General features: G+C 36.9%; 1 protein-coding gene across 1 annotated transcript; it reads right to left on the bottom strand.

Annotated features, from left to right (window-relative positions):
* Positions 1–1718: 1718 nt before the first annotated feature.
* LOC125782197 (E3 ubiquitin-protein ligase TRIM35-like) lies at positions 1719–9110 on the bottom strand. The gene is made up of 6 exons (XM_049465455.1): positions 8494–9110; positions 4156–4251; positions 3364–3594; positions 3176–3198; positions 2976–3094; positions 1719–2622 (listed from the first exon to the last, which is right to left on the bottom strand). Exons 1-6 carry the CDS (start codon positions 8893–8895, stop codon positions 2093–2095), a joined length of 1401 nt encoding a protein of 466 aa, XP_049321412.1. The 5' UTR covers positions 8896–9110; the 3' UTR covers positions 1719–2092.
* Between the last annotated feature and the right edge of the window lie 1843 nt (positions 9111–10953).

The following is a 10953-nucleotide window of genomic DNA, read 5'->3' as shown; positions in this document are numbered from 1 at the left end:
ATAAACAGTAATGTTTTAATGACCCAGAGCTTTATTTATCCCAAATACTTCCAGACTACAAAACAAAATACTCATCCTGCTACATAATCTTACACAGCACATTTCAACTGCAATGAATTATTTATTTGAAATAGTAATTCTAAGTAGTTAATTCAGAAGTGCATCTGGAGTAATTAATTATAATTATAATTTAATAATCTATACAGGTTTTAAATTAGAGTTAATTTACACGAGGTGTTGAGGAGCAGGATTCAATTCTCCTGCTGTTGATTCACCTGCTGATTCTGCTGTGTGGAAGTTTCTAATCACTTTATTTGGGTAGAGTTCACCACATATTGTGATTAAATATTACCTAAATTTAGCAGCTGAGACAGTAAAAATTAAGATAAAGAGGTACAACTCTCCTATTGGCTCCTGACATCATTTATTTGTATTTATTTGCATAATAGGCACGTCCCCCAATCCTCCATCACCATAGGTGTGCAGTCTTGTCTACCAGGATTAACTTTTCTTGGTTTAAATCAGTTAAATTATCTGATTAAACTCACAGGGAGAGTTCACTGTGCACATTTACTTAATAATAGAAATAAGTTCTACTTGTAAAATAGAAATAAAAAGTATTTAAACAGTTTTTTCAGTGCAGTTTAAAGCCTGTCCTCAGACAAGTTCCACCTCCTGCCACCAGAGGGAGGCAGCGGCTGACTGGCAAAGTCCATCAAGCCCAACACCTTGGAGGAGGACGATACAATGTCTCAGAGACCCATCAATATATTTGATGGTTTCTTAGTATGTATATGTATATTTATATTTCCTGAAATCTCTTCTGTTCTGTTCTTTGTGCTGCTGTAACTCTGTAAATTTCCCTGCTGTGGGATTAATAAAGGATTATCTTATTTTATCTTAAACCACATCTATACCATACGCCCCCAAATCCAGCCTATAGCATGTTTATAACCATTAATAATCAATGATTTAATAGATATTCAGGTTCAGGCTTTAGAATATGAATATCTAGAGCATATTTACTAAATTCTTTCTTCATGTAATGGATTATTTTATAGAGTAACACAGTCTGTTCTGTAGAGTTCTGCAGTAAAACACACCACAACTGCTCTTTTATATATTTATTATATTACACTGAATGGAGAAGATTCATCTTTACTTACTTTCAAACGTTTTCAACAACATAAAACCAATTTTACTGCACATTTATTAATGATTATAACATTATACAGATTAAAACACACAGGAAACTGCAGGAAATTCATTTATAGATGTGTCCAGAACCAAAAACAAGCTGTTTATAAAAAAATCAAGAATGAAGAAACAATAATCAATTAATTTAATAATCAATAATGTGTTATAGTTAGACACAATATAACCCAGCAACACCCCTAAATACAACCCTAAATCAGAAAAGATTTTGAAAGTGAGGAGAATAGAAACTAAAAAGTAGAATTTCTTCTAATTCCTTTGTGTTTTATTTGATTACAGAGATCATAAACGAGTGTTGGTTACTATATACTACAGGGTACTATTTTATTGATCTATAGTTGAGCAGTGAACCGTGCAGCTTTATTTTAGGGCGTGTCAGTGTGTCTTCGCTATCGTAACCACGGGAAAAGTAAACCTTGCTCTTCTCAAAACGAGCTAATGACATGTACTAATTATCTTAATTAATCATGGGTTAATTTTGGGCGTGATGTGAAATAATAAACCAATCAGAGTGTCTCTTGCTCATCATTCTCTTTAAGAGTCAGGTGAGCTCTGACTTTGGTGGATTGCTATTTTAACGGTGCAGCTACCTGGACGTGTCCAACAAACGCTTCTCAGCAGAGGAAACTGAGCTGCTGGTTCACGCTGTGAAGTAATTTATCTTAAAGGTAATCTATCTGTTCATCATATCCGTGCAATTTCTAGCAATATCAGATGAATTTATGTTTTATTAATTTTATCCTAATATAAACTCCACACACATTTAAACTATGCAGGAGGAAGGAGTGAAAATAGACTGTTGGTGGGGTGTAAGATAGCGATGAGCATCACAACACTCCTTAATCAGATAGAGCCCTCAGAATCAAACCAAACTGATTCACTGATTCACAGATACACTGATCTGAACTGGACTGATAGTTAAAGAATTAGAGGTATGAAAGAGTGGAACGAGTCTCTCAGTGAAAGTGTGTGTGATGGTGTGTAAGTGTGTGTTAGTGAGAGGATCAGAGAATGAGAGTTTTCCTCTGTTCCAGTCCAGCTCAACTCTCACCCTCCTCACTTTCACTGATACTGAGAGAACAGTGTAATCCTGTGGTGAAGAACAGACTCTATATGTACCATCCCAACACCGCCACAGGTACCACACTCCTCTCCTGGAGAATATATTTCCCTTCCTCTCAGCAGATTCTAACATCACTCCCACACGCCAGAATTTATCATCTCCAACTTCAACATCCCAGCAGTGAATTCCTGAGTTAAAGCTCTCAGATCCAACAACACAGGGATAATCAAATCTCTCTGGATTATCAGGAAGCTGCAGTTTATCAGAACTGAATCTCACACTGATCAGATCTTCACAAACGATGAGATTAGAACCAGCAGAGTTCAGATCCAGAGTTACAGGAGCTGCAGCACACACACACACACACAAACACACAATACCCTGATTGATACACACACATATAATACTCTGATTATTACACTCACACACACACACACATGTATAATACTCTGATTATTACACACACACACAAAATTTCTACAATTTGTACATTTTCTACAAGCTGTACACTGACTACTTTACACTGTATCAAAGAGTCGTATCTTCAGTGTTTCCCATGAAAAGATCTAATAAAATATTTACAAAAATATGAGATTTACGAGACACGGACACGACAAAAGTCACGGGACACGACACTACTTCCTGTCCCATGACATGTGGCGTGTGAGTGCATGTGAGAAGAGAAAGTGAGACTCACTAAACTGAAGGATCTCCTGCATCTTCTTCCAGACGCTGAACTTCAGGTTGGACAGATGTTTCTCCACGTTGAGCAGAGCTCCTGATTGGCTCTCTGGATCCTGCAGTGTGCACTGGGTTCTGGAAGAACATCAGAACCCGTTCAGTACTGCTGTAGCTTTGGGTTCAGAACCACAGAGAGAGAGAGAGAGAGAGACTCACCTTTCCACTGTGGTCTTATAGTTCTGTAAAACAATCAGGGGAATATTAATGAATTACATCATAATTAATAAACTACACATCACTTCCACACAGTGAAGATCAGAGATTATTCACAGATCAGATCAGAAGTGTGTAAACCATCAGAAATCAGTCTGATGATTCACTTCAGTCTGACTGATGTTCCTCACCTGTAGGAATGGAACGTCTTCAGCTCCCATCTCCTCTTCTACGCCTCTGATAGTGTCTGATAGTGCTGATATCTCTCTGCTCATCTTCTCAATCTTCTCCTTCATCATCTGACTCTTCTGCTCCTCTTCCTCCCTCAGCGCAGTGATCCGGGCTGCCTCTTCATCTCGTAGAAACTGGTGAAGCTTCTCAAAGTCCTCCTTAATCTGCTTCTCTGTGCGTCGGGCCTGAGTCTGGAAGGAAGGAGCCCATCAGCCAATCAAATACCAGCTATTTTACCTCAGTAGTGCTATTCTAATCATTCATTTACCTCAGCAGTGCTATTCTAAACAGTGCTGCTCCTCAAGATCATGCAGTATTCTTCAACAAGACAATGCTAAACCACATGCTGCACACATTACTAAGACATGTCTGTGGAAGAAGAGGGTACAGGTACTGGACTGAACTGTCCCCAATCTCATGTTTGTAGGAATTATGGGAGAAAATAACACCTGAAACTCTTTATCTCTTGGTATCTTTTAAGTGGAAATGGAAACATTATAAAGTGGTAAATGCTTTACTGTTCCATCTTTATTTGGAACGTGTTGAAGGTCTGAAATGCAGGAACGAATGTATAATGAAGTAAAGTTCACCAAACAAAACATGAAATATATTGGGTTCATGTCGTCTGTAATCAAATAAAAGTGAAAGTAAATGTCAGAAACACTGTATATTTAATGTGTTTTATACTGTCCTACTTCTGATTTGGGGAATAATTTCAGAATCATGATCTCAGAAGATCTTCTCATTCTTACCTTTATATGATCTGCAGTCTGATCCCAGTTCAGTTTACACTTTTTAAAGATCTTCAGTTTCTCCTTTAGGGGATTCAGAGCAGTTCTGAGCTCCTCCTGAAACACATCCACACACTGGATTAAATATTTAACATGTTTAATATTCCAGCAGACACACCAACAAATCACAATATATTTACCTCAGCAGTGCTATTCTAATCATGAATTTATTTCAGCCATGCTGTTATAGTCACATATATAGCTTTATATGTAGCTTTAGCTAATCCTACCTTAGCATTGCTATTCTAATCATAAATGTTCCTGAGTAGTGCAATTTTAGTGATAAATTTAGCTCAGTTTTGTCATTTTTATCATAGATTTCCCTCACATTGCTATTCTAACGATTCATTTAATTTAGCAGAGTTGATGTGTTCATAAATTTACCTCAGCAGTGCTATACAAGTCACATGTAGGTAAATAACTTGGCTAAAACAACAAATGTTAAGGCTAAGTTAGCTTAGCAATACTATCTTAACAGTACTATCCTAGAACAGCTCGTATCTTTCAGCTGTAAAACAGCCAGTTAGTAAAGAGGTAGTAAACTATGCTATGTGAATTATTAAATCACAATTCAGACATTTACACATTTAGTAAACACTGTGTAAATAATAAAACACTAATACAACAACATCCTTATTTACTGTTAGCCCTTTTCCACCAGAGTGGAATGTGGAACCTAATTCTGAACCATTATTTCCACCAACAAAACTCGGTTCTGGATCCTGAAAATCTAAGAGTCGCAGGACTACAAGGAACACTCATTTTTCAAAATGGCGACGCTACGTAAAGTAAGTTACGTTTTTTACTCAATCTAAGACAGGGGTGTCAAACTCATTTTGGCCGAGGGCTACATTGGCATATTGGCTGTCCTCTAAGGGCCAGATGTAACTTATAAATGTAATAAAATGTAACCAAATGTAATATAAAATGAATGTTATTACTCCTTAATGTTAAATAACTCTCAATATATTATTTATTCAATCAAATATTACAGTTGCATGGAAAAAATGTTTGCTTGTTGCTCTATTAACATAAATCCTTTTAATTTGTCATGTTATGAAATCCAAAAACTCCATCAATCAAGAACCAAACTATTCAAGTGAATAGAAATGACATAAAATACAAGTAATATTATCTATGTTGAAACAGCCGTCCGTCTGCATCAACTTTTCATTTTTCTGGACATTATGGAATAAACATTTGTATGTCTCAATTCCACCCGCGAAGTTACGCCTTCCCTCCGGCAGGGTAGTGTAGTGGCAGTAAGCCGTAACTTCACAGGTAACACGATCGACAAGCATTGTGGGAAGTGTAGTTTTTGGTCAAAGCATGCTTCTGACCTATTTATTATAGACACTAAGATCTTACAAGCTCTCGCTCTCTACATTTGGCCCGCGGGCCTTGTGTTTGACACATGTGATCTAAGCGAATTTAAAGAATTAAACCTTATATGTTACTGAAATTGTTGTAAAAACAATGTTTAAATCTGCTTTGGTTTTGTCCAAGTTAATAAAAATGTATCTTTAATTAACTTGAAAATTAATTTAATGGAATATATTGAGTTGGAGTTCAATAAACCAAGAAATGAAAATAAAAACCTATTTATTTATTTTAAAAACAAATATATATATATATATATATATATATATATATATATATATATATATACATTAAATTCATTCTGATGGCCATTAACCAACACTATATATATAATATATAGTGTTATTATTTATATATATGCAAGGCATGCAACACACTAATGTTAAGATGAACGTAATTCCATAAACATTAGAAGTAGTTTAAACTATAGTACAGCATAAGATATTTTATACTGATTAAATAAAAAACAATTTTAAGGCAAGAATAATGAGGTGAGATATATATTTACAGCAAAAAATCAGAAAGGAACAGCTATAATGCAATATACTGCAGACACAGTAGATGGCAGCATGAAAGTAAGTTAGATGGTGTTCCTGTAGTTCTGCAGGACGCAGACAGATACTCTAAATTTAGTTCTTATCTAGAACCAAAGAATAGTAACTAGATATTTTGGTGAAAAAGGGCAAACAGAGTTACCAAAACACCCTTTATTACAACCAAACCTGTTCAATCCTCCAGCAAATAACAGTACAAACTAAATAAAACACTATTTCTAATCATACATTATAAATGGAAATATTCAGATTAATATTAACAGTAATTCTAATCATTAAATAGGTGTTTTATCCAGAGAAACAGTGTAATAATATCTAACTTTTACTGTTAGAGCGCTTAGCTAGCTTAGCTAACGCTACCTCAGCTACACTGACTGGTGGAGGAACGGTTACTATAAACACTATTCACAGATTTATGACTTTAATACTAAAGTTTTACACTGTTTATCTGAGTTTAATTCAGGAGAGAAACACGGCGCTACGGTAGCTAAACTGCTGGGTTAAGCTAATGCTACTCAGCTAGCTTCCTGAGCTAAAGGCTAAAAACACAGCCCCAGGCTAGCCCTGCACTTCTGCAGCTTCTCCTTTAGAGTAAAAATCTCTTCAGAAAGAGAGAAAAATCTCTGCATTTCTACCCAACTTTAATATTAATCATCATATTTATCTTCATGGAGAGTCTACACCCCATTATTACAGCTAAACCTTCCCCTCAGGTAGCCTAGCCACAGCGCTAACCACTAACACACCACACTGTGTGGAGCAACAACAGTTTATTGGGGAAATTTCATCTAAATAAATACAATTATGAGGTAAATTTGCTGTGTTTTATCCTGTTTTATGCTGATAAACAATTTATAAACGCAGTAATCCAGTTTATATCGCTTTACGTCGTGCTAAAAACACCCAAACCTGTAATAAAATCACAGTTTCACACAGACTCTCAGGGTAAGACAGTAAATATTGTCCTATATTGTCCTAAATTTTAAACTGTTTTTAGCCATAAATATTTTACATTTCTCTCATTTAGTTTCTAAATTGTGATTAAATGTTGGATATAACTGTGTACAGAATAACTGAACTAAGGTAAATTGTAAACTTACATATTTAGTAGAGGTGTGCCATATGCAAAAAAAAAAAAATCACCAAAAAAATGTGCACGATAAAAAAAAATAAAATCCTTATCCTGATAGTACAATATTTCTAAAGGCAGTATATTTTGTATTTTTATTTAGTGTATTTATTTACATTTTTTATTTGCAGTTTACATGCATGCACTGCATATGCTACACGTTTATTTTATAGTACGTTTATGTTTTCAGCTTATTTTAATGTTTATGCTAATGTTTGGGAAATAGACAAACATTTATAGAATCTTCTTGTTTTTACTGAAATTAATTCTTCTTGAAAAGAAAATGTTTTTCGTAATGCCAAGAATATTGTTATCACAAAAATACTCTGAAATATGGTGATACTACTTTAACTAAAAATAAGGTATGGTCTGGTATGATGCAGATATTACACATATATAACTTACAGAATAAACAGAATAATATTTAAAGCAAATATAACACTTATAGACCTTACATTAAATAAATAAAATTTATTGAAACTAAAAATGAATAAAAATGAGCTTCAATCAGTAAATATTAAAATAGCACAGTCAGTGCTGTTTTTATGTCTGACTGTAAACAGGCAGAGAGAAAATAAGACACTGCTGGGATGTAAAACGAAGCAGTATATTTTATTAAAATAAACAACAAAACTACAAAATAAACAATAATCAAGGGGATAGAGCTACACACTATAGTTGGGCAAAACTAGAAACAAATATAAAAACTGGCAAAGTAAACTGGACTGGCCCAAAGGAACAGGGACTAAGTAAACAAGGAATAAGTGAAACTGCCAAAACAATATAACCAGTAAGTAGTACAGGGAATGGGGAAAAACAAAGGGAGCACTGGACTACAAAATAGCAAATAGAAAACTGCTAAGCAGAGCTTAGGAAAACGTCTAGCCTAAGAAATTAAACTAGGCAAATACGTCAGCATATAAATATCGGTTTGAAATATCGTTCATTGTGCATCCCTACAAAAAAATGTAATGCTTTCTAATTAAATGCTAAAATCACTTTTCACATTTTAATATTTTTTACATATATTTTCTATTTTTCTTCATATTGTTGCTATATTTTTAGCAACCTTAAACTCTACATTTATTTTTCTAAATACAATATTTAAAGCCACACTATTAGTTATAAAACATATTTCTGGATCTATATATTCTTATATATTATTTTTAAAACTAGGAATTTGATAGAGAAACAAATCAAAAACTCCTGCTGTACAGCTGTTCACACTGATTTTACCTTGCAGTCGGTTGCAGCTTCATCAATGGGGCGGAATCTGTGGTCGGTGTGGTTCCTCGAGGTTTGACACACCCAGCACACGGGCTGCTGATGATCCAGACAGAAGATCCGGAGGTTCTCTCCGTGCAGACTGCAGAGTGTCTCAGAACCGGCTGAAGTTCTCCCACTTCTCTCCTGTAAGAAGTTCTCACACAGGTTCTTCAGAGCCAGGTTTACTGGAGGATGATCATTTGAAGATCTTCTCCTACAAACTGGACACTCTCTGGATCCTTTAGACTCCCAGAACTTCTGCAGACACTCTTTACACACACTGTGGCTACAGTTCAGAACCACAGGAACCCTGAAGATCTCAGAACACACAGGACAGGTGAGATCCTCCACTAAGAAAGATTTAGAAGCCATTTTCTTTCCCTGCTGCTCCTTCCTGTTACAACACTCAGACTTTCACTTTCAGGTGTGTGAAGGTTCTCGCTCTCTGGTCTCAGGTTCTCTTCAGGTTCTACAGGTGTGTTTGTAGATCCAGGTGTTGATCAGTTTCCTTCAGAGGAATTCTCCAGAACATTAGCTAAAAACTGTCCGACCGTTTCTTCAAAAAGTAGACGTCTGAACACACTCTGCTCTTTTCACTCCCTGCACACACTGCTCACTCCTCCCCTACCTGCTCTGCTCACTCCTCCCCTACCTGCTCTGCTCACTCCTCCCCTACCCACACTGCTCACTCCTCCCCTACCCACACTGCTCACTCCTCCCCTACTCACACTGCTCACTCCTCCCTTATCTGTTTTGCTCACTTATGAGTCAAATTGTAGAAAAACTTCACTGGAACTCAGGGATATGTTGTTTAATAGTGAAAGTAAGAGCTTTCCCACACAGTGCAGTGAAGGGAATTGAAGGAATTAAAGGGACTAAACAGCTTTGTAGCTTTAAGAAAAGCTCTTATCAGTGAGGAAAACCAGTAAAACAGCTTCAGTTTGTTAAAGAGAGTAAAGATCAGACTCTGGATCAGTGGAAGAAGGTCAGGTGAAGGTGTAAAGCGCCACGTCCAGGTGGAAAGTTACACCTCTTGACATCCCCTCTTGCAGAGGTTGGTCGATGGTGTGATCGGGGAAATATGTCCAGGGTGGGTCTTATAGGGACTGGCTGGTTTTTATTCCATTTTGCTGCAAATGCCAGTTCTGGATTGGTGGTACTGTTCCATCAGGCAGTACATGACTCCTTTGGGTCATATAAGATTGTTGCATCAATAGTCGAGGCCCAGTTCACCAGGACGTCACCATCACTGCTGGAATTGCTGTAACTCCAGTCTGTGTGGTGAATATTAAAATCACCATCATATATACAGCGGGGGCTGGGACGACTGGCAGAGATGATGGAACCAATCTGCTGGGTGGTGGTTTGTAGATGTTGATGATTGTGATGTCATGCACTTTCATTGATAACCATTCTGTCTCTGCACCTTCTGGAGATTGTCCGTCAGCTGACCAGGCCATGTCTTTGAGGACAAATGTCTCTATGCTATGATATTTGTGGGCAATATGATCAGTCAAGGTGTTCCCAGGAACCCTCAGGATGTTCTTGTTTCCATATGGCACATTGCTTTTGATGGCTATTTGCTCAAAGATGTCAGTCTTGGCAGTGGTGAGACCTTCAGTGTTGAGCAGGAACAGCTTGGTCCATGGGCTTTAGTCTCTGATGGAACGGGATTATATTTTAAGAGGACAATGTCAGGATTAATGGGTTCAGATTGTGAAAGAGTGCAGGGTTCAGGGAGCATGAGATCATTATCTTCACACATGGATTGTCCACCACAGAGTCCAGACCTGAACCCCATTGAGAATCTTTGGGATGTGCTGGAGAAGACTTTGTTCAGTGCTCCAAACCTCCATCATCAATACGAGATCTTGGGGAGAAATTAATGCAGCTCTGGACAGAAATAAATGTTGGGACGTTGTTGCAGAAGCTTGTGGAAACGATACGATATGATATAATACAGGCGATACAATAAAAAGAGTGTAAAAGTGTCCTGATACCCTATAAATATACAGTAATATAATGTTTTTCTGAAATAGATGTGTTATCCTACATTTGTAAGGTGTTTCCTTCCATTCTGTTTCTGTTTCTAGCTGCACTTCCATGAACTGTTGTGGTTGAGTGTTTGTGCTTGTGCTGATTCACTACTGCTTCAGGACCTGGAAGAATTGCTGTGATAAATGGAACCATGAATTCTTCTGTCTACCTCAAGGAGAACGTCCGGCCATCTGTTCCTGACCTCAAGCTGAAATTAACTTGGGTTCTGCAGCAGGACAATGACCCAAAACACACCAGCAAGTTCAGCTGGCCTAGTCAAAGTCCTGATCTGAATCCTATTGAGATGCTGTGGATGATCTTAAAAAGGAGGTTCATGCTGGAAAATCCTCCAATGAGGTGGAATTACAACAATTCTGTAAAGAAAAGTGGAAC

This window comes from Astyanax mexicanus, chromosome 1, assembly GCF_023375975.1.
Source record: "Astyanax mexicanus isolate ESR-SI-001 chromosome 1, AstMex3_surface, whole genome shotgun sequence".
In the NCBI taxonomy this organism is placed as follows: Eukaryota; Metazoa; Chordata; class Actinopteri; order Characiformes; family Acestrorhamphidae; genus Astyanax; species Astyanax mexicanus.
Note: the sequence above shows the minus strand (reverse complement) of the source record. Positions and strands in the feature narration are given on the sequence as shown.

What these genes read in the sequence shown, in the direction of transcription:
- LOC125782197 (XM_049465455.1), bottom strand. Translation starts at nt 8,895, where the DNA reads ATGGCTTCTAAATCTTTCTTAGTGGAGGATCTCACCTGTCCTGTGTGT. An exon ending in AGACTGCAGATCATATAAAG is followed by an intron (nt 3,595 to 4,155) that starts GTAAGAATGAGA and finishes CCTTCCTTCCAG; the next exon opens with ACTCAGGCCCGACGCACAGA. An exon ending in GCAGGAGATCCTTCAGTTTA is followed by an intron (nt 2,623 to 2,975) that starts GTGAGTCTCACT and finishes TGTGTGCTGCAG; the next exon opens with CTCCTGTAACTCTGGATCTG.